Source organism: Theropithecus gelada, chromosome 14 (genome assembly GCF_003255815.1).
Source record: "Theropithecus gelada isolate Dixy chromosome 14, Tgel_1.0, whole genome shotgun sequence".
NCBI classification, from domain to species: Eukaryota; Metazoa; Chordata; class Mammalia; order Primates; family Cercopithecidae; genus Theropithecus; species Theropithecus gelada.
This window is the reverse complement of record NC_037682.1, coordinates 65,719,038-65,742,386: the sequence shown is the minus strand read 5'-3', so window position 1 is coordinate 65,742,386 and position 23,349 is coordinate 65,719,038. Positions and strand designations below refer to the sequence as shown.

Sequence of the window (23,349 nt, the reverse complement as noted above, 5' to 3'; positions counted from 1 at the left end):
TTTTTTTTTTTTTTTTTTTTTTTTTTTGAGACGGAGTCTCGCTCTGCCGCCCAGGCTGGAGTGCAGTGGCCAGATCTTGGCTCACTGCAAGCTCCGCCTCCCGGGTTTACGCCATTCTCCTGCCTCAGCCTCCCTGTAGCTGGGACCACAGGCGCCCGCCACCTCGCCCGGCTAGTTTTTTGTATTTTTTAGTAGAGACGGGGTTTCACCGTGTTAGCCAGGATGGTCTCGATCTCCTGACCTCGTGATCCGCCCGTCTCGGCCTCCCAAAGTGCTGGGATTACAGGCTTGAGCCACCGCGCCCGGCCGAAAATGTATCTTAAACTCTGAGTCAGTTTCCTCTTTTGTAAAATGATATTTATATTTGTCTTTTAGTGTTTTTTGTGAAGATTAAAGATAACAAAAAATAGCACGGTGCCATAGGAGGTGCTTATTAAATAGCAGTTGACTCATTAAGATGGGATAATAGATTAAGATGGAAGGGGATACTATCACATTTGGGATTAAGGAAAAAAAAAATTAAAAGTTAGAAGGGAAATAAAGGGAGAAAGCCCTCAATAAATGTTAAGGAATCAAGAAATCATCCAGGATCATGAGTGCCAAGTAGTTTAGGAAGATATACGATACATTATTTTATATTCTGTGGCTGCCACACACAAAAGACACTTGGTGCATATTTGCTGCTGAACAGGGAAATAAACCACCAAATGTATTTCATCAGCACCTAGAGAAAAACAATGGGGAGCCCAGGCACAGTGGCTCATGCCTGTAATACCAGCAGTTTGGGAGGCTGAGGAGCATGGATCACTTGAGGTCAGGAGTTTGAAACCAGCCAGGTCAACATGGTGAAACCCCATCTCTACTAAAAATAGAAAAATTAGCCAGACATGGTGGTGGGTGCCTGTAATCCCAGCTACTCAGGAGGCTGAGGCAGGAGGATTGCTTGAACCTGGGAGGTAGAGGTTGCAGTGAACTGAGACAGTGCCATTACACTCCAGCCTAGGCTAAAGAGATTCTGTCTCAAAAAAATAAAGAAAAAAGAAAAACAATGGGGAGGTTGCACTTTATATACAGAACAGTTGGGGAAAAAAAAAAGACAACTTGGATTTGAATCCTAATTCCAACCCAAATTAGCTCCATCATGTTAAAACAACAGACCCCAGTTATTTATATAAAATGGAGATAATATCATCTGTTTTACCAGGTCACTATAAGGGTCAATTCATACATTTAACACATATTTATTAAATGCCTACTATGTGTCAGATACCATTCTAGGCCTAGGAATAGGGCAGTCCACAAAACTAAAAGTCCGTATCCCCATGATGCTTATTTTTAGGGGGCAAGGAAAGACAGTTAAACATTTTTATATATACAAAATGTGTCAGATGGTGACATCTGCTATAAAGAAAAATAAAGCAAAGCAAGGGAACAGAGATTGATGGATGGGTGTATATTTTACATAGAGTAGTCAGGGAAGGCCTCTTGGCTGGGATGACATTTGGGCAGAAACCTGAATAAAATACAGGGCAAGCCATATGGATATCTGAGGAAAGAATGTGCAAAGATCCTAGGGTGGGAAGGTGCTTAGATTATCAAGGAATAGGAAACCACAGTGTAGCTAATGCTGAGTAAGTAGTATAAAATGAGGATACAGATTATGGAAAGTCCTATAGGCCATGGTAAAGATTGCAGGTTTTATTTTGAGTAAGATGGGATACCACTGGAGAATTTGGAGCAAAGGAGTGATGTGAGCTAACTTGGCTTTAAAAGAATCATTCTTGGCCGGGCGCGGTGGCTCACGCCTGTAATCCCAGCACTTTGGGAGGCCGAGACGGGTGGATCATGGGGTCAGGAGATCGAGATCATCCTGGCTAACATGGTGAAATCCCATCTCTACTAAAAATACAAAAACCAGCCGGGCGTGTGGTGGGCGCCTCTAATCTCAGCTGCTCGGGAGGCTGAGGCGGGAGAATGGTGTGAACCCAGGAGGCGGAGCTTGCAGTGAGCTGAGATCGCGCCACTGCACTCCAGCCTGGGCGACAGAGCAAGACTCTGTCTCAAAAAAAAAATAAATAAATAAATAAATAAAAGAATCATTCTTATGTTCATAAGGTATCTTTTAAAAAAAAAAATCACTCTGCTTTACTGTGAAGAATTGAAGACAAAGGTAAACATAGGGAGACCAGTTGGGAGGCAAAGTGATAGCAGTAAAGGCAATGAGAAGACAAGGAGCTGATCCGTAGTGGTTTAGCAAAACAGAAAGCATGAGGCAAAAACTGGAGAAAGAAATGGTTCTAGGTCTGGCACAGTGGCTCATGCCTGTAACCCCAGCACTTTGGGCGGATCACTTGAGCTCAGGAGTTCAAGACCAGCCTGGGCAACAGGACGAAACACTGTCTCTACAAAAAGTATGAAAACTAATGGGGCATGCTAGTACACGCCTATAGACCCAGCTACTTGGGAGGCTGAGGTGGAATAATCACTTGACCTGGGAGATCAAGCCTGCAGTGAGCTGTGATCAGGCCACTGCACTCCAGCCTGGGCAACAGAGGGAGACTCAGTCTCAATTTAAAAAAAAAAAAGGTTCTGTATATATTTCAAAAGTAAAGCCAACAAGTTTTGCTGAAGAAATAACAGCATCTGGCCAGACGCAGGGGCCCACACCTGTAATCCCAGCAATTTGGGAGGCCGAGGTGGGCAGATCACTTGCAATCAGGAGTTCAAGACCAGCCTGGCCAACGTGGTGAAACCCCATCCCTACAAAAATACAAAATTTAGCCGGGCATGATGACAGGTGCCTGTAATCCCAGCTACTTGGGAGGTTGAGGCAGGAGAATCATTTGAACCTGGGAAGCAGAGGTTGCAATGAGCCAAGATCACACCACTGCACTCCAGCCTGGGTGACAGAGTGAAACTCTATCTCAAAAAGGAAAAAAAAAAAAAGAATTAACAGCATCAAGGATTAACTGCAAGTATTCTGGCCTCAGCAACTAGATGAATGGAGATGCTATTAACTGAGAATTGAGAAGGAGCAAGGTAGCAGGGGAGATGCTTGATGTGCTTATAGACATGCAAGTAAATATGATGAAAAAATGCTGTGTGAACTATGAAGCCAAAGGCAAATGTTACCTATCTTTAATTATTGTTATGAATATCCTTACCTTAAGAGAGAAAAGGCTTGCTTAAAAATGGTATTGTTCCTCAGGCACAGCACCTACAGCAAAACAGCCACGTTAGGAAAATCTTAAGCATTTATAGACCTCCAAGTATGTCTTCTCAGAGAGGCAAGAAAAGCACAGTACACCAACCAAAAGAGGACAAAAATGTTTTTATCTAGCAAAGAAGCTATCCTACAATTAACACCAAGCATGCAAACAAACCAAGGTCATCGTTCTCATTCCACCCACTACAGTAAATGCTCAAGAAACAGAAGTCCCCCTTCCACACTGCTTTTTCACTGTTTACCATTTCCAACTTAACCCATTTTTTTCTAATATCAATCAATAATTACTATGCATCTGCCATGCACAGCATCATGAGAGGGGCTTTATTAAGTCTTCTTTAATTCTCAAAACACTGCAAGACAATTTTACAAGTAAAGCAACTGAGACCCAGAGAGGTTATATTCCAAAAACTTATACCTAATAAGCTGCTAAGAGGACTGACTTAATGGCCAGGCGTGGTGGCTCAAGCCTGTAATCCCAGCACTTTGGGAGGTAGAGGCGGGCAGATCACCAGGTCAGGAGTTCAAGACCAGCCTGACGAACATGGTGTTGTCTGTACTAAAAATACAAAAATTAGCCAGGTGTGGTGGCGCGTGCCTATAATCCCAGCTACTCAGGAGCCTCAGGCAGAAGAACTGCTTAAACCCAGGAGGCGGAGGTTGTAGTGAGCCGAGACTGCGCCATTCTACTCCAGCCTGGGCCACAGAATGAGACATTGTCTCAAAAAAAAAGAGGACTGACTTACTACAAAAGCTATGCCTCTATTACAGCACACTGTCTCTCTCAATAACAGTGATAGGTGGCTCACGCCTATAATCCCAGCACTTTAGGAGGCCAAGGTGGGTGGATCACGAGGTGAGGAGTTCGAGACCAGCCTGGCCGAGATTGTGAAACCCCATCTCTACTAAAAATACAAAAATCAACCAGGCGTGGTGGTGGGCATCTGTAATCCCAGCTATTCGGGAGGCTGAGGCAGGAGAATCGCTTGAATCCAGGAGGAGGAGGTTGCAGTTAGCCGAGATCTTGCCACTGCACTCTAGGCTGGGCAACAGAGCAAGACTCCGTCTCAAAAAACAAAAATAAAATAAAAAAAACAGTGATAATGATCCTTCACAATGCAGGAAAGAACAAAAAAACAAATATAATGATAGCAATTGCAGCCTCGATCTCCCAGACTCAAGCAATTCCCTTGCCTCAGCCTCCCAAGCAAACGTCTGTTCTTTTGTTTGTTTGTTTTACGGGAAAGAAACAAAAAATGTCTGTTCTTAAGGTCCCATAACATCAAGAGAAAATCATGCCCAACTATGGATAACAATTTTAATTCTTTCAACATGGATGTATGAAAAGTCTAGTATGCAAAAACAAGGAAAATCTGAGAAACTATCAGTCAAGAGGAGCCTATGGAAAAGATGACGACTAAATAAAATATAATATCCTGAATGGGATCTGGAACAGAAAAAGGACACCAGAGAAAAATTAAGGAAATTTGAATAAAGTATGGACATTAGTTAATATAATATACCAACACTAGCTCATTAATTATAAATAAAATAATCATGCTAGGCTGGGTGCAGGGGCTCAAGCCTGTAATCCCAATACTTTGGGAGGCCAAGGCAAGTAGATCACTTGAGGCCAGAAGTTCAAGACCAGCCTGGCCAACATGGTGAAACCCCATCTCTACTAAAAATACAATAATTAGCCAGGGGTGGTGGTGCGTGCCTGTAATCTCAGCTACTTGGGAGGCTGAGGTAGCAGAATCGCTTGAACTCAGGGGACAGAGGTTGCAGTGAGCAGAGATCACACCACTGCACTCCAGTCTGGGCAACAGAGCAAGACTCTGTCTCAAAAAATAAATAAATAAACCACACTAATGTAAAGATAATAGTAACAGGGGAAATTGGGATATACGAGAACTCTGTGTACTGTCATTGCAAGTTTTCTGTAAATCTAAAACTATTCTAAAATAAAGCTTATTTTTAAAAAGTCTGTTATAAGCCAGGTATAGTGGTAATGCCTACAATCCAAGCATTTTCGGAGGCCAAAGTGGGAAGATCACTTGAGCCTAGGATTTTGAGACCAGTCTGGCCAACATAGGGAGACCCTTTCTCTACAAAAATTAGAAAATTAACCAGGCGTGGTGGTGCACGCCTGTGACCCCAGCTACTCAGGAGTCTGAGGTAGGAGGATCACTTGGACCCATGGGGCTGAGGCTGCAATGAGCCGTGACCGTGCCACTGCACTCCGGCCTGGGGTGACAGAATGAGACCCTGTCTCAAGTTAAAAAAAAAAAAAGGCTTATATGCCAACTGCTATGCTGAAGAGTATATAAAAACAAAATGTAACTACAGGGATGAATCTTGAAAACATTATACTAAATAAAATAAACCAGTCAGAGAGGATCAAATATTATATGATTCCATTTCTGTAAAATATCCAGAATAGCCAAATCTATGGCGAAAGGAAGTCGATTAGTGGCTGTCTGGGGCTGGAAGGTCTGGGGAGCTGGGGATGACAGCCAAGGAGTATGGAGTTTCTTTTTTGGGATGATGTTCTCAAACTGATTGTAGTAATGGTTGTACAACTCTGTGAATATAATAAAAGCTACAGAATTGCACACTTTAAATAGGTGAATTGTAGGTTATGTGAACTATATTTCAATAAAGCTATCAAAAAATATATGCATAATCTCTGTCCTTCAGGCATTTGGATGGCTGGAGACACAGACATACATTTGTATTAAACAGCTAAGCAATACTGCAGGCATTGTATGAGGAAGTCAAAATAGGTGGTGTGAACAACAAGCATACCTGGCAGGAAATCCAGGGGGAAATGGCTAGGAGAAATCCTTAGCTTTTGCAGTTATAGATGTTGCTGCGGATCTGCTCATTCATGAGCCCTCTTCCTAGACAAATGCATATAGGCATGGATATACAAAGAGTTTGCCCACTACTTCAGGAGATTCACCAAAACTCTTATCATCACCCAAGAACCCCTATGCTAGACCAAGAGATCCTCAGAGCAAGGGTCATGTCATTTTCCTCTCAGGCACATTGTAGACAATCAAGGTTTGTTTTGATGAATAAATGATAATCATTGCTACCGTATATTAAGCACCCACATCTACTTTGCTGAGCACCTATCATGTGTCTAAATCATAATACCTTTATAAGATAAGCATTATTATCCCCACTTTACAGTTGAGGAAACAGATTAAGCAACCTACCCAAAGTCACACAACTACTATTGAAGCTAGCATAGGGTCTTGGGTTTCTCTGACACCAAAATCCATAATTTCCCCACTATTCTACACCTTTTCTCACATAAATGAAGGTGTTAATGCTTAGGAAATTAGAAGCAGGAAAGATAAAACTTAGGAAAAGTCTTGCAGAGGATGTAAGACCATGAAGATTGGGAAGGATGTGAATAGACAGAAGGGCAAAATGTGCAGATGATTCCAAAAGCACAACTGAATCAGGTACTAAAAGACTTTGTAAAGTATGTGTACAATATACTTAACCTAATACTCAGCATAAAAGACAGAGTAGGAAACTGGGGTCCCAGGAGAGGTCAGGCCAGCTCCCCCAACTATTGGCCATGTACCTTGAAGTTAGATCAGATGACTCTAAAGTCCCTCCAGGGCTGGGATCTATTAACCACAACAAACAGAATAGAAATGAGAATGAACAGAATGTATTTTTAAATGGGTTACTTCATATAGAAGAGGTACTGGATGGGAAAAAAGATCAAATTGAGACTGCTTTCTCATTTGAGTTGTTCAGATTTCTGAGTCTCTACAATAACTATGCATTTAATTATCTAAAAGCCAGACTTAAGAGTTGACAAATTTCTGGAAGACATTCAAATTGTGGTATGAACTCTCCCTGTCAGCTCTGGGAAATGTGCTTCCTCTCCCCTGCAATGCTTGGCATTATTTATCAGGACAATAGTAATCTATTTTGGGACTGTATCTACAATTACCCTCTCCCCCCCATCAGCAAATGAAGAGCAACTCTGGCCCTGCAAGTGGAAGAGGAGGGTGGTGACACCAGCTAATGAATGAATGAGGGCACAGACGCTGCAGTGGGTAACAAAAATACTCCCATGAGCCAGGAACCAAGCAAGGACTGCATAACTGCCAAAAAACTGAAGTCACAGGGCAAAATCTATAGCATGTGAGTAGCTTAAGATATCAGAGCCTGGGGTGGATGGTGAGAGCAGTGGGTCGGGGTCTCTGATGTAAGCAACTGAGAGCTGTTTCACGAAAGTAACAATATATTTATGTATTAATAAACATTATTTAAAATAGCATTGTTACTACAATTTATTGAGTACATCCTATTTGCTAGGCACTTTACGCATACTACTTGTTTTTTTAATTTTTTTTTTTTTAAGAGACCAGATCTCACCGTATTGCCCATGCTGTCTCGAACTCCTGGCCTCAGGCAATCTTTCTGCCTTGGCCTCCCAAAGTGCTGGGATTACAGACAGGAGTGAGCCACCAGGCCTGGTCCATATTATTTCAATTAATCGTTACAACAACCCTCTCTGACAGGGGCATTATTGAGATAACTGGCTCTATTTTACATATGAAAAAAAAAAAAAAGAAGAAGTTTATGTAAATTGCCCAAAGTTAGAGGTTTGGTAAGAGAAATTCAAACCCAGGTCTGCCTGAATCCAAAGTCCATCCTTTCTATTCTTCCACGCTACCTCTCAAAAAACTGATACCAATTTATACTAGTGAACTTCATAGCTAATGATAATAGCCATGAAGTTCATAACTAATGATAATAGCCATTCAATAATCCTACCATTTACTATGCACCTGCTATATGCCAAACACCATCTCCTTTAATCCTCACAACCATTCTGCGAGGCATAGTTCTTTGTATTTTCTTTTATATAGATTTAGGGAGTACAAGCGCCATTTTGTTAAATGGATACATTGCATATTGGTGAAATCTGTGTTTTTATTGTAACCATCACTCAAATGATGAACATTGTAACCATTAAGTAATTTCTCATCTCTAATCTCCTTCTTACCTTCCCACCCTTCCAAGTCTCCAATGTCTATGATTCCACTCCTGTGAAGTAGACATTTCTACCGCATTTTATAGTGAGGAAATCAAAGCTCAGAAAAGTGAATTAACACACCTAATGCATACAACTAATAAGTCATGTTCTAGCTGACCCCACAATCAGTGCTCTCTCCACCACTATATACTATATCCTATACTCCTGTTGCAAAGCAAGTCAGCTATTACATGACAGCTCTTATTTTCTTCCCTGAGATGAACAACACCTTGATCTACATTCCAATTTTTTTTTTTTTTTTTTTTGAGACAAGGTCTTGCTCTGTCACCCAGGCTGGGGCACAGTGGCGTCATCATGGCTCACTACAACCTCCACCTCCTAGACTCAAGCCATCCTCCCGCCTCACCCTCCCAAGTAGCTGGGACTACAGATATGCACCACTACACTTGGCTTATTTTTTCTTTGTAGAGATGGGGTTTTGCCATGTTGCCCAGGCTCTACGTTCCAAAACTTACAATGGAGTTTACTCTCATCTTAGGCATCCTGGGAAAGCCCAGTCCCTGCCTGAGTTCATTTATCAGAAGTTTCAAATTCTCCTCACTGGCTTTCCACTCTCAATGCCCAGCACTACCTTCCTTTTATTTTTTCTTTTTCCAAGACGGAGTCTCGCACTGTTGCCCAGGCTGGAGTGCAATGGCGCGATTTCAGCTCACTACAACCTCCGCCTCTCAGGTTCAAGCGATTCTCCTGCCTCAGCCTCCTGAGTAGCTGGGATTACAGTTGCCCATCACCAAGCCTGGATAATTTTTTGTATTTTTAGTAGAGACGTGGTTTCACTATGTTGGCCAGGCTGGTCTCAAACTCCTGACCTCGTGATCCACCCACTTCGGCCTCCCAAAGTGCTGGGATTATAGGTGTGAGCCACTGCATCCAGCCTCACCACTACCTTTCCCATGTACACAACCAACACTAGCCTCTCTGTCCGTAACGATCCATCTGCTACCTAAATACCTCCCTGGTCAAAACTGAAACATTTTCAGACACTGCTAACTATCTGAATGTCCTCCCACACAGAAAGTCCAAACTCATCTCCCTGTAACTTTTTTTTTTTTTTTTGAGACGGAGTCTCACTGTGTCTCCCAGGCTGGAGTGCAGTGGCGCGATCTCGGCTCACTGCAAGCTCCGCCCCCCGGGTTCACGCCATTCTCCCGCCTCAGCCTCCCAAGTAGCTGGGACTACAGGCGCCTGCTACCACGCCTGGCTAGTTTTTTGTATTTTTAGTAGAGACGGGGTTTCACCATGTTAGCCAGGATAGTCTCGATCTCCTGACCTCGTGATCCACCCGCCTCGGCCTCCCAAAGTGCTGGGATTACAGGCTTGAGCCACCGCGCCCGGCCCTCCCTGTAAATTCTATGGTTTGTACCTAGTTCCCCATTCTGAGATCAGATAAACTAAGTTCGGTTCTTGTTTTTCATACAAGAAGTCAAATCCGGCCGGGCGCGGTGGCTCAAGCCTGTAATCCCAGCACTTTGGGAGGCCGAGACGGGCGGATCACGAGGTCAGGAGTTCGAGACCATCCTGGCTAACACGGTGAAACCCCGTCTCTACTAAAAAAATACAAAAAACTAGCCGGGCGAGATGGTGGGCGCCTGTAGTCCCGGCTACTCGGGAGGCTGAGGCAGGAGAATGGCGTAAAAACCCGGGAGGCGGAGCTTGCAGTGAGCTGAGATCCGGCCACTGCACTCCACCCTGGGCGACACAGCGAGGCTCCGTCTCAAAAAAAAAAAAAAAAGAAGAAGTCAAATCCCTCAAGTATTTGAAGGCAATAATCAGTGCCTCCAGGTTTTCTCAAGTTCTTTTAAAAATCGTTTTTGTTGGCCTGGCGCAGTGGTTCAAGCCTGTAATTCCAGCACTTTGGGAGGCCAAGACGGGCGGATCACGAGGTCAGGAGATCGAGACCATCCTGGCTAACACGGTGAAACCCCGTCTCTACTAAAAAAATACAAAAAAACTAGCCGGGCGAGGTGGCAGGCGGCCTGTAGTCCCAGCTACTCGGGAGGCTGAGGCAGGAGAATGGCGTGAACCCGGGAGGCGGAGCTTGCAATGAGCCGAGATCCCGCCACTGTACTCCAGCCTGGGCGACAGAGCAAGACTCCGTCTCAAAAAAAAAAAAAAAAATTGTTTTTGTTGGCCGGGCGAGGTGGCTCACGCATGTAATCCCAGCACTTTGGGAGGCTGAGGCAGACAGATCACCTGAGGTCAAGAGTTCGAAACCAGTCTGGCCAGCATGGTGAAACCCTGTCTCTACTAAAAATACAAAAATTAGCCAGGCGCAGTGGTGGGCGCCTGTAATCCCAGCTACTCGGGAGGCTGAGGCAAGAGAATTGCTTAAACCCAGGAGGTGGAGGTTGCAGTGAGCCAAGATTATGTCACTGCACTCCAGCCTGGGCGACAGAGCGAGACTCTGTCTCAAAAAACAAAACAAAAAAAAAATGTTTTTGGTTCCAGTCTTTCCTTTAGCCATAACCTTCCAAACACATTATGTTTGCTATCAAAGTCTGCCTTTGGATTGGGTCCTTATGGCTGTTAGGAGCACAAATTTTATATACAAACCCAAACACGAATTTGTGTTTGAATATCAGCACTTCCATTTTACTAGCTGTACAATCCTTGGAAAGTCAGCTGACCTCACATATTGTTACAGGATTTTTGGAATGTCATTTTTCTGGCCGGAAAAGTCTGTGGCCGGTGGCATCTTTGCCCAAGTTTTGCTCTGGTCAACAGGGCTTGTTTCACCCACTTGTCTTGGCAGGCTGTGCTCAGCTCACGCTACCAGCCTGGGTCCCACTCCTGCCAAGGGCAAGTCAGGCATTGGCTGGTGAGGGGTGTGTGAGTGAGCATGGGGTCTGGCCAATGTGCACAGTCAGACATGCTGGCTGCTGCAGCAGGGCGGGCAACTCCAGGTGCTGGCACAGGTGTCGGCTCTCTGTGAGGCCGGACCAGGTGCACCGCAAGCAGCTTTCACAGCTGGCACTGGGGAACACGTGGTGCTCAGAAGCTTGGAGATGCCAGCAACTACAGGGCTCCAAGGAGAAAGTCACAGCCCTGGCTCAGGGAACTCCCAGGTCTGGGCTCCCCGAAGGGCGGCAGCTCTTCTTTCCTTCTCTTCACCCAAAACATGGTGAAAAAGGGGCACATCTCAGCCCTGTTTCTGTTGCAGCTCTTTCAGCCCTGCCATTAAACGGGTCCCAATTTCTTGTCCTGCAACCAGAATAAATGGGGTATGCAGACAAGCAGAGGGTGAGCAAGACAAAGAAGAGCTTTATTGAGTGACAAAATAGCTCAGAGGAGGCCCTTGGAGTGGGCAGCTCCCCTCTGCAGGCAGGTCATCTGAATGTCTTCCCAGTTCTCAGCAGAGAAAGCTCTAGAGTGGGTAGCTCCTCTCTGCAGCCAGTTGTCCCAATGTCTGCTCAGCTCTGGCTGAGCCCAAGGTTGGTTGGTTTGTTTTTTTGACAGAGTCTCACTCTTTTCACCCAGGCTGAAGTGCAATGGCATGATCTCACTGCAACCTCTGTCTCCTTAGTTCAAGGGATTCTCCAGCTACCTCCTAAGTAACTGGGATTACAGGCGCCCACCACCACGCTCGGCTAACTTTTTTGTATTTTTAGTAGAGATGGGGTCTCACCATGTTGTCCAGGTAGGTCTCAAACTCCTGACCTCAGGTGATCTGCCTGCCTTAGCCTACCAAAGTGCTGGGATTACAGGCATGAGCCAACACACCCAGCCTCAAAGTTTTTATGAGCCTCAGAGGGGAGGAAGTACATGTTGATTTGTCCATGGGTGGCCATGGGCAGGCCTGAAAAGGCACCATAAGTTCCCACTCCTGTCCACCGGACTGGCAGCCCAGGCCCAGACTTCAGGCACTCCCTGGCCTGAAGGTGGTGCCTTACCAGGAACCTGCACCCTTCTGCCCAAGAACCTGTCTGCCTCCTACTGTCAATCATGGTGCCCTGTAGGTGCCAAGGGGCACATGCAGGCCAGTGCTGAGCTCCCTTCAGCCTCCACTTTGGCTTCCCTCCTATGCTTGTTGGTGCCCAAAGTCCAGAGGGGGTCACAGAGGCAAGAAGCTGGCGTATCAGCACTGCCCTGAATGTGTGTACACCCGGCCAGGCTGCGACAGGCCTGGGCTTGGCCCCAGTTTTACTCCAAGATCAGAGCTGGTGCCGACAGCAGGGAGAAGCCAGGCAGCAGAAACAGACCCCTCTGATGGCCTGCGATGGCTGGGGCAGCCTTCCTGGGCCCCACAAGAGTGCACAGATGCCTGGGTCCGTAGTCAGTTTGGGCAGCCATACGTGCACTCGGAAGAGCGGGGAGCAGGAGGCCCAGATCCACAGCCATGACTTGGGCACCACCCCAACTCGGAAGGGGCAGGGCTCCCACTTGTCCCTGGCTCCGGCTGCCTCCATGAAACATACAGCCCTGGCCACACCTCCCTGCTGCAGCCAGAGTGGTGGCAGAGGCCACTGCAGATGGCCCACTGCTGCCATCAATATTAAACGATTTCATTTATATGAAATGACTAGATTAGACAAATCGTAAGATGTAAAGATGATTAGTGGGTGCTAAGGGCTGGGAGATGGCAGTATGGAGAGTGACTATTTATGGATAAGGAGTTTCCTTTTAGGATGGTAAAAATGTTTTGGAATTAAATAGTGGTAACAGTTGTACAAGTTTGTGAATATACTAAAAACCATTAAATTATCTACTTTAAAAGAGTGAATAGGCCGGGCGCGGTGGCGCAAGCTTGTAATCCCAGCACTTTGGGAGGCCGAGGCAGGCGGATCACGAGGTCAGGAGATCAAGACCATCCTGGCTAACATGGTGAAACCTCGTCTCTACTAAAAATATATATATATATACACACAAAAAAATTAGCCAGGTGTGGTTGCGGGCGCCTGTAGTCCCAGCTACTTGGAAGGCTGAGGGAGGAGAATGGCGTGAACCCGGGAGGCGGAGCTTGCAGTGAGCCGAGATCGCACTACTACACTCCATCCTGGGCGACAGAGCGAGACCCCGTCTCAAAAAAAAAAAGACTGAATATTATAATACATAAATTATATTTCTTAATTATTAAAAAGGTCACAAGAAAACTTTTATGACTGCTCAGACTTGCTTGGATCCTGCTGCTATACTTTAAAAAAAAATAAATTCAGAAATGAATTCCAGGCACGGTGGCTCACGCCTGCAATCCCAACACTTTGGGAGGCGGAGGGGGGTGGATTACCTAAGACCAGGTGGTCAAGACCAGCCTAGCCAACATGGTGAAACCCTGTCTCCCCTAAAAATACAAAAATTAGCTGGGCATGAGCCAGGTGCAGTGACTCATGCCTGTAATCCTAGCACTTTGGGAGGCCGAGGCGGGCGGACTGGCTGAGCTCAGGAGTTCAAAACCAGCCTGGGCAACACAGTGAAGCCCCATCTCTACTAAAAAAAATACAAAAAAAAATAGCCGGGTGTGGTGGCGGGTGCCTGTAGTCCCAGCTACTCGGTAGGCTGAGGCAGGAGAATTGCTTGAACCCAGAAGTGGAGGTTGCAGTGAGCCGAGATCACACTATTGCACTCCAGCCTGGGCAACAGAGCAAGACTCCATCCCCCAGGGAAAAAGAAAAAAAATTAGCTGGGCGTCGTGGCGCATGCCTGTAATCCCAGTTACTCAGGAGGCTGAGGCAGGAGAATCACTTGAACCCGGGAGATGGAGGTTGCAGTGAGCCGAGATCACGCCACTGCACTCCAGCCTGGGCAACAGAGTAAGACTCCATCTCAAAAAAAAGAAAGAAGAGAAGTAAATATTTGCCCTCATAACACAAGTGCTGGATGATACTTCTAAGCTAGAGCTGAGCTCCATTACACTCAATTCCCTAACATTCTCTAGAACTTAATCCAATTTTACAATCCTGTGGTCACCATCTAAAATGTTTGTTTGTTTGTCTGACCTGATTTGATTTTTTTTTTTTTTTTCCTGAGAAGGAGTTTCACTCTTGTTGCCCAGGCTGGAGTGCAATGGTGCGATCTCAGCTCACAGCAACCTCCGCCTCCCGCATTCAAGTCATTCTCCTGCCTCAGCCTCCTGAGTAGCTGGGATGACAGGCATGCGCCACCATGCCCGGCTAATTTTGTATTTTTAGTAGACATGGGGTTTCTCCATGTTAGTCAGGCTGGTCTCAAACTCCCAACCTCAGGAGATCCCCCTGCCTCAGCCTCCCAAAGTGCTGGGAGTACAGGCATGAGCCACCGCACCCGGCCTTGATTTATTTAATTTTATTTATTTAGAGACAGATAGATAGTTTAGATAGATAGATAGATAGATAGATAGATAGATAGATAGATAGATAGATACAGGGTCTTGCTCTGTTACTCAGCCTGGAGTGCTGTGGGGCAATCCCAGAGCTCGCTGCAGCCTTGGTCTCCCAGGCTCAACTGATCCTCCTACCTCAGGCTCCTGTAGCTGGGACTACAGGAGCATGCCACCACACCTGGCTAATTATTGTATTTTTTGTCGAAACAAAGTTTTGCCACGTTGCCCAGGCTGGTCTCAAACTCCCGAGCTCAAGCAATCCACCCACCTCAGCTTTCCAAAGTGCTGGGATTACCAGCCACCATGCCTGGCCTAAATATAAATCCAATCCCTTACCTCAGTTCTCACTCCCATACTACTTATCTGCATACTCTCCCTTAATCTACACCCCAGTGCTTCTCTCCCTCCCAACTTCCTCTAGGAATTCCTCTGGAACTCCAAGTGTGTTCTCATTTCAGGGCCTTTACACATGTTCTTCTTATCTGGAATACATTTTCTCTCTCTAAATCCCACTTACTCTTTAAATCTTAGTAGTCATGCAGTGTCCTCAAGAAAACTTTCGTGACTGCTCAGACTTGCTTGGATTCTGCTGCTATAGTCATATAGTATCCTGAATCTTCCATTTGCAGCATTTATCATAGTCAGTTAAGTAGTTATAAGTTTAATTAGTCCATCTCTTAATAAGCACCATGGCCGGGCACAGTGGCTCACGCCTGTAATCCCAGCACTTTGGGAGACCGAGGCGGGCAGATCACCTGAGGTCGGGAGTTCAAGCCCAGCCTGACCAACATGGAGAAACTCCATCTCTACTAAAAATACAAAATTAGACGGGCGTGGTAGCGCATGCCTGTTATCCCAGCTACTTAGGAGGCTGAGGCAGGAGAATCCGGAAGGCAGGGGTTGTAGTGAGCTGAGATCGCACCATTACACTCAAGCCTGGGCAACAAGAGCAAAACTCCGTCTCCAAATAAATAAATAAATACATAAGCACCATGAAGACAGGAACCTGCTACATCCCAGAATCTAGCATACACTCTGGCACAGAGCAAGTGCCCAATAAATATCTGCTAATCAAATTAGTAAATCTCTCTAAACCTCATTTCCTTATCTCTGAAGAGTTTATAAAAATATTTACCTCGGCCGGGTGCAGTGGCTCAAGCCTGTAATCCCAGCACTTTGGGAGGCCGAGGCGGGCGGATCACGAGGTCAGGAGATCGAGACCATCCTGGCTAACCCGGTGAAACCCCATCTCTACTAAAAAATACAAAAATCTAGCCGGGCGAGGTGGCGGGCGCCTGTAGTCCCAGCTACTCGGGAGGCTGAGGCAGGAGAATGGCGTAAACCCAGGAGGTGGAGCTTGCAGCGAGCTGAGATCCGGCCACTGCACTCCAGCCTGGGCGACAGAGCGAGACTCCATCTCAAAAAAAAAAAAAAAAAAAATTTACCTCATAGACTTGTTGACATGATTAAATTAGATAACACATGAAAAGGGCTAACAAGTAGAAGCTGCATTATTAATGGTCAAATTGGTAACAATGATAATGGTGGTGGTAATTGTTTGGTTCCTTATTTGTGAAACAATATGTACCTTAGGGTATGACAGGTGCTAATGATAAAACCATTAACAAAATAGAAAAGCTCCTCCAGGGCCTGTGGTCTAGTGGTGACCAGGAAATAGCCAACTTCTTGATTATTCTGTGCTTTTGCACTTCCTGCCCTTCTAGGTACTCTAAAATGTGTGTACTACTAGTTCATGTCTTTTAATGTCCTCTAATTCTTGTCTATTGAATGTATTAGGAGGATATTTTGTTCATATGAACTCTGTTCTTTAGCCTTCAAATGCTGAAATGTGAAAACATCTTATCTGTGAGATCAAATCCCGAGGATGTTACTTCTGGGCTGACACATTAGACATAACTTGGCACACCATTAGTGATCACAGCGTCTCCCCTAACCGTACCCTTGCAGTTCAGGAGTAAGGTAATCCCTGAGAAAATAGTGGTGATCTCAGAGTGAGTGGCATCTAGACCTGAGCTTGACACCCGTGAGCCATTCATTTTCTGTGCAAGTGATTCAATACTCATTTCCTTGGTGCATTCTAACTTCCCCAGATACCATCCTGCTATCATGATCATCAATACACTGATCTGATAAATATCAGCCTGAGTGCCTTATCTGGTTCCATCCTGCTGAACTCCTTCTGTTGACCCAAAGAGGTATTGGCTCTATCCAGTTTTATTCTAGCAAAGCTGGGCTTCTCACTCATCTAAAATTTGAGATGAAGTTAGGCACAGAAGGGCATGTCTTTATCCCAGCAACCCAGGAGGCTGAAGTGGGAGGATCACTTGAGCTCAGAGGTTCAAGACCACCCTGGGCAACATAGTGAGACCCTGTCTCAAAAATAAAATAAAATTTGAGATTATCTGCAGCCAGAAATTTCTTAGGGTCCCAAGGAAAAAGCACTGAATTAAGAGTTAGAAGTTCTAGTCCCAGCTCTACCATGTACTTACCATGTAATATCAACATTTGTTCGTCCACTTATTCATTCGACATTTACCAGCTACCTACTTTAGGCCAAATACACCATAGGGTGGGTGCATATAGACAAGAATACAGTTGCAACCTGGCACAGTGGCTCACGCCTGTTATCCTAGCACTCTGGCAGGCTGAGGCGGGCGGATCACTTGAGCCCAGGAGTTTGAGACCAGCTTGGGCAACATGGCAAAACCCCATCTCTACAAAAAAATACAAAAAATTAGCCAGGCATGGTGGCACGTGCCTGTAATCCCAGCTACTCAGGAGGCTGAGGCGAGAGGATCACTTGAGCCCAGGAGGCAGAGGTTGCAGTGAACTGAGATCACTCCACTGCACTCCAGCCTGGGTGACAGAGCGAGACCCTATCTCAAAACAAAATAAAGAAAAATAAAAGAAAATATAGTTGCATACCCACAAAACTTTCTAATGAGGAAAGCAGATGCACAAATTATTTATTATCCTATGTTAGATCAGTATAACGAGCTATACGGGTTACAAAGAAGGAAAGGTCTGACACATAGGAAAGCCAGGAAAGGTTTTCATCCTGCATTTCACAGATGAGGAAAACCAAGAATATTGTCATATTAGGGAGATGTAAAATACTCAGAAAAGAAAAAGCAGTGGGCCAGGCATGGTGGCTCACGCCTGTAATCCCAGCACTTTGGGAGGCCGAGATGGGCAGATTGCTTGATCCCAGGAGTTCCAGACCAGCCTGGGCAAAATAGCGAAACCCTGTCTCTACAAAAAGTACAAAAATTAGCCAGGCTTGGTGGCAGGTGCCTGCAGTCCCAGCAACTCGGGAGGCTGAGGTGGGAGAATCACCTGAGCCCAGGAGATCGGCGCTGCAGTGAACCAAGATTGTGCTACTGCACTACAGCCTGGGCAATAAAGTGAGACCCTGTCTCAAGAAAAGAAAAGGTGGTTGGGTCTTAGGAGGGGTACAACTAATCTAGGTTTCGTCTGGGAGTTGTGGTTCATATCTGTAATCCCAGAACTTTGGGAGGCCAAGGTGGGAGGATTGCTTGAAACCAGGAGTTCAAGGCTAGCCTGGACTACAAGGCAAGACCCCATCTTTACTAAAAATAAAAAAATTAGCTGAGCAGCCAGGCACAGTGGCTCACGCCTGTAATCCCAGCACTTTAGGAGGCCAAGGTGGGCGGATCACAAGGTCAGGAGATCGAGACCATCCTGGCTAACACAGTGAAACCCCGTCTCTACTAAAAATACAAAAAATTAGCCGGGCGTGGTGGCGGGTGCCTGTAGCCCCAGCTACTCAGGCGACTGAGGCAGAAGAATGGCGTGAACCCGGGAGGGGGAGCTTGCAGTGAGCCAAGATCATGCCACTGCACTCCAGCCTGGGTGACAGAGCGAGACTCTTGTCTCAAAAAAAAAAAAAAAAAAAAAAAAATTAGCTGAGCATGGTGGTGTGTACCTGTAATCCCCGCTACTCATGAGGCTGAGTGAAGAGAATCACTTGAGCCCAGGAGTTCAAGAATTTAGTAAACTATGATTGTACCATTGCACTCTAGCCTGGGTAACAAAGTGAGACCCTGTCTCTAAACAAAAACAAACCCTAGGTTCCAGTCATTCATTCAAGGCATCAGTATGACATTGAAGTCTCTATTATATACCAGACATGAGGCTTCCATTTCCTCATCTGCCAGGATTATCTCGTGCTATTGTGAAGATCAAATGAAATTATGTAAATGAAAATTTATTAACTATAGAATAATATCAATATTCTTTTTTTTTTTTTTAGACGGAGTCTCGCTGTGTCGCCCAGGCTGGAGTGCAGTGGCATGATCTTGGCTCACTGCAAGCTCCGCCTCCCTGGTTCACGCCATTCTCCCGCCTCAGCCTCCAAGTAGCTGGGACTACAGGCACCCGCCACCACGCCTGGCTAGTTTTTTGTATTTTTAGTAGAGACGGGGTTTCACCATGTTAGCCAGGATGGTCTTGATCTCCTGACCTCGTGATCCACCCGCCTCGGCCTCCCAAAGTGCTGGGATTACAGGCTTGAGCCACCACGCCCGGCCTAGAATAATATCAATATTCTTATTTGCATCATCCTTCAGACCTTACAAAATACTCCTATCTACATTATTCTCTATAATCTCTACAATTCCATGTGGTGGGCATCATCTGCTTTTACAGATAGGAAACACAAGCAGTGAAGTGAAATAACTTGCCCAAGGTCATAACAAGAGATAGAACTGTCTGACACAAATCCTATGACCTTCCTTATAAATGTAAAGTATTAACTAACACTTTGAGACAGACTTACATTTGGCAAATAATGACAAGGTTAGCTGACTAAAGCAACTAAGGAGTAACTAAGGAGTCGGGAAGAGAACAGTGGCATCAGACGTCCAGACGCTCTATATACCCATGTCAGATGCTGGCCTTAATGACAGATTTCCATGGGCTCTTTTCCAGGAGTTCCAGATCAGTCTGAGCAACATGGTGACACATGGAGAACCAAATGGTTGCAAATAGTATTCCTTGATACTATTTTATTCCCTCCCTTTTAGCATTTCTTGCAACCAAGGCAAATCAAGGAGTGTAGTCACCAGTGTGACCATCTTTAACAATGGAATTTTGAAACTTTCTGAATTTTTTTCTATTATCTTGGCACTATATTTGGCCAAATTCTTACAAACTGGCCCAGGTAAACAACTGAATTGTTTCCTAAAGGATGAAGTGAGGCGTGGGCCCTTACACATTCAAGGGCAGCCCCAAGGTAACCATAGGTAGATCCATGAGCTGCAACGACCATGCTGACCTATGAATCATGGAAATAATAGTCTCCACAACTAATGCCTAAAACAAAATTTTAATATAAATTGCTAAAATGAGCCATTAATCTAAGCAGCATGATACAACTGAAAGAGCACAAATGAAATCTGTTAAATCTCTTAAGGGAATAGGAGAAAGCCAAGGAACACATTTATAGTGGTTCATACGGTTTTATGACAGTCACTTAAATAAGGTTTTGGAAATGAAAATGTAGTTAATTTGCGGGGTGCGGTAGCTCTCGCCTGTAATCCCAGCACTTTGGGAGGCCAAGGCGGGCATATCACGTGGTCAGGAGTTCGAGACCAGCCTGGCCAACACAGTGAAACCCCGTTTCTACTAAAAATACAAAAATTAGCCAGGCATAGTGTCTTGCGCGCCTGTAGTCCCAGCTACTCGGGAGGCTGAGGCAGCTGAATCGCTTCAACCCGGAAAGCGAAGGTTGTGATGAGCCAAGCAGCCTGGGCAACAGAGCGAAATCCGAGAAGAAAGAAAAGGGAGGGGAGAGGGAAGGGGAGGGGAGGGGAGGGGAGGAGGGAGAGGGGAGGGGAGGAGGGAGGGGGGAGGGGAGGGGGGGGGGGGGGGGGGGGGAAGGGAGGAACGAAAACGTAGTTTATTACTACCCTTTCCTTATTATCAGGTAGCTTCACATCCTCATCAGTTCAGCAAGTCAAAACTGCATTCTTAGAAAAAATTATGGAAGTTGATAACTAAATGCAAATATAAAATGACCTGCCCAAGGTCACACAGTTAATCGGGACCGTATCCTGGTGTGATTCCCATCGCAGAGCTCTCCCTTTTCCAGGCACTGGGTGGAGAGAGTGGTGTGTGGTGTGGGCGTGGCACGGCTCGGCTCCGCAGAGTTCGCCCCGGGTGGAAAGGAAACTGCTCAGTCCCTTCACCGCCAGGCAGCCGCATGTGCTGCTGGGAAGGACCTTGGGCGCCCCAGTGTCTTATCCCCGGATATCCCCCCGCCGCCACCTCCCCGCTATCCACTCTCCACCATCTCACCAAGCCCCGCGTGCGTGGAATCTACGTTACCTTTTCCAAGGTTCCGCTCATCCTTTGCTACTGCGCGGCCTCTAGCTATGCAAACCGAAGACCCGCCCCTGCAGCCGCGTTCCCAGGGCGTCTGAAAACACTGACGGAACGGCCTTGACCAGGTGCAGCAACAATATCCCACCGAGACTCACTCAACTTCCGCATCATTTTAGTTCCGGAAGCTTCTGAAATTCAGCGTCTAGAAATTCTCCTGCTTTCCGCCCTCACTCAGGTTGTCACATTCACTGCTGTTTCTCCAGGCAGAATTAATTACCATCTCTGTGTTACCCCAGTACTTAGCACACATTTCTGATTTTTCACTTACAATATTATACACTAATGATTTGTTACCACCTCTTCTCTGTATTTGAAAGTTCTTAAAAGACTGAGATCCTGTCTGATTAATTCCTTTCAGCGTCTAGCACAGATCTGACTTTTTTGTTTTTTGAAACGGAGTCTCGCTCTGTTTCGCAGGCTGGAGTGTAGTGGCATGATCTCAGCTCACTGCAACCTCCGCCTCTCTGGTTCAAGCAATTCTCCTGTCTCCAAGTAGCTGGGATTACAGGCGCGCGCCCCCACGCCCGCCTAATTTTTGTATTTTTAGTAGAGATGGGGTTTCTACATGTTTGTCGGGGTGGTCTTGAACTCCCGACCTCAGGTGATCCGCCCGCCTCCGCCTCGCAAAGTGCTAGGATTACAAGCCTGAGCCACCGGGCCGGACCAATCATCTCTTAAATTGAGGTTAGAAGTCAGATTTCCACGTCCGTGCTAGATGCTGGAATAAATTAATCAATCAGGATCTCAGTCCTTGAGAAACTCAATCAAAATAATTGTAAAAAATAATTAGTATCTAGTAACAAATAATTAGTATCTAGTATGGTAAGTGAAATACCAGAATTGTGTGCAAAGTACTGAGGTAACACAGATATGACAATTAATTATGCTTGGAAATATAATGGACCAGCCATACCTCCTCCAGTACAGTGATTCATTGTTGCCTAATAAATGCTACTGGGGTTTTAGAAGTGAAATTTTAAATAAGAAAAAAAAAAATCAATAAAATGCTAGTATGTGCCAGGTCGGTTCTTTATGGGTTCATTCAGTCTTTCCAATAACCCTATGAGGCTGAGGATCATTATACCCATCTCACAGATGAGGAACGGAGACAGGAAGAAGGTACCTAGTTAACATAATGTTATATAAGTGGTGAGCTGTTTCATTTCAGTGCCTGTGCTTCATCTGTGTTATGGGATTGTGACTATAGGTTTGCAAAAGGGCAGGTTGGCAGCCAGAGTTTCTTTCCTTGTCTAGTCCAGGTAAATACAATCTAATAAGATACATGGCCGGGTGTGGTGGCTCATGCCTATAATCCGAGCACTTTGGGAGGCCGAGGCAGGCGGATCACAAGTTTGAGACCAGCCTGGGCAAAATGGTGAAACTCCATCTCTACTAAAAATACAAAAATTAGCCGGGCGTAGTGGTGCATGCCTGTAATCCCAGCTACTCAGGAGCCTGAGGAAGGAGAATCGCTTAAACCCGGGAGGCAGAGCCTGCAGTGTGCTGAGATGGTGCCATTGCACTCCAGCTTGGGCCACAGAACAAGACTCCGTCTGGGAAAAAAAAAAAAAAAGATACAAATCCATCTTCATGTTAATACACTCTCTGGGGTAAGTAAGGAAAAAGGAAAAAGAAGGAAGAAGGAGACGGTTAGTCCTTTGTATGAAGATACAAGGATTCCCAAAACAACTAGAATTTTTTTTTTTTCGAGACAAAGTCTCGCTGTGTCGCCCAGGCTGGAGCGCAGTGGCCCGATCACTGCAGCCTCTGCCTCCTGGGTTCATGCCATTCTCCTACCTCAGCCTCCCAAGCAGCTGGGACTACAGGCGCCTGTCACCACGCCTGGCTAATTTTCTGTATTTTTAGTGGAGATGGGTTTTTCACCGTGTTAGCCAGGATGGTCTCAATCTCCTGACCTGGTTGTCAGCCTGCCTTGGCCTCCCAAAGTGCTGGGATTATAGGCGTGAGCCACCGCGCCCAGCCAACAATTAGAATATTTTCAAAGGTCAAGAATCTAGAACCCTGGCTCAAGCCTGTAATCCCAGCACTTTGGGAGGCCGAGACGGGTGGATCACAAGGTCAGGAGATCGAGACTATCCTGGCTAACATGGTGAAACCCCGTCTCTACTAAAAATACAAAAAAAACCTAGCCGGGCACGGTAGCTGGCGCCTGTAGTCCCAGCTACTCGGGAGGCTGAGGCGGGAGAATGGCGTGAACCCGGGGGGCGGAGCTTGCAGTGAGCCGAGATCGCGCCACTGCACTCCAGCCTGGGAGACACAGTGAGACTCCGTCTCAAAAAAAAAAAAAAA

At 45.8% G+C, this 23,349-nt stretch overlaps 1 protein-coding gene across 2 annotated transcripts in view; it reads right to left on the bottom strand.

Annotated features, from left to right (window-relative positions):
* Positions 1 to 21,661, bottom strand: part of MRPL48 (mitochondrial ribosomal protein L48) — an 83,443-nt gene extending 61,782 nt beyond the window's left edge. The window contains exons 1-2 of one of the 2 annotated variants that reach the window (XM_025357841.1): positions 20,983 to 21,661; positions 3,165 to 3,217 (exon numbers count right to left, since the gene is read on the bottom strand). In XM_025357841.1, the coding sequence (XP_025213626.1) occupies positions 3,165 to 3,217; positions 20,983 to 21,003 (74 nt within the window). In that variant the 5' untranslated portion in view covers positions 21,004 to 21,661. The remainder of the gene's footprint in view (positions 1 to 3,164; positions 3,218 to 20,982) is intronic. The other variant, XM_025357843.1, reaches the window with a different exon arrangement.
* Positions 21,662 to 23,349: the final 1,688 nt, after the last annotated feature.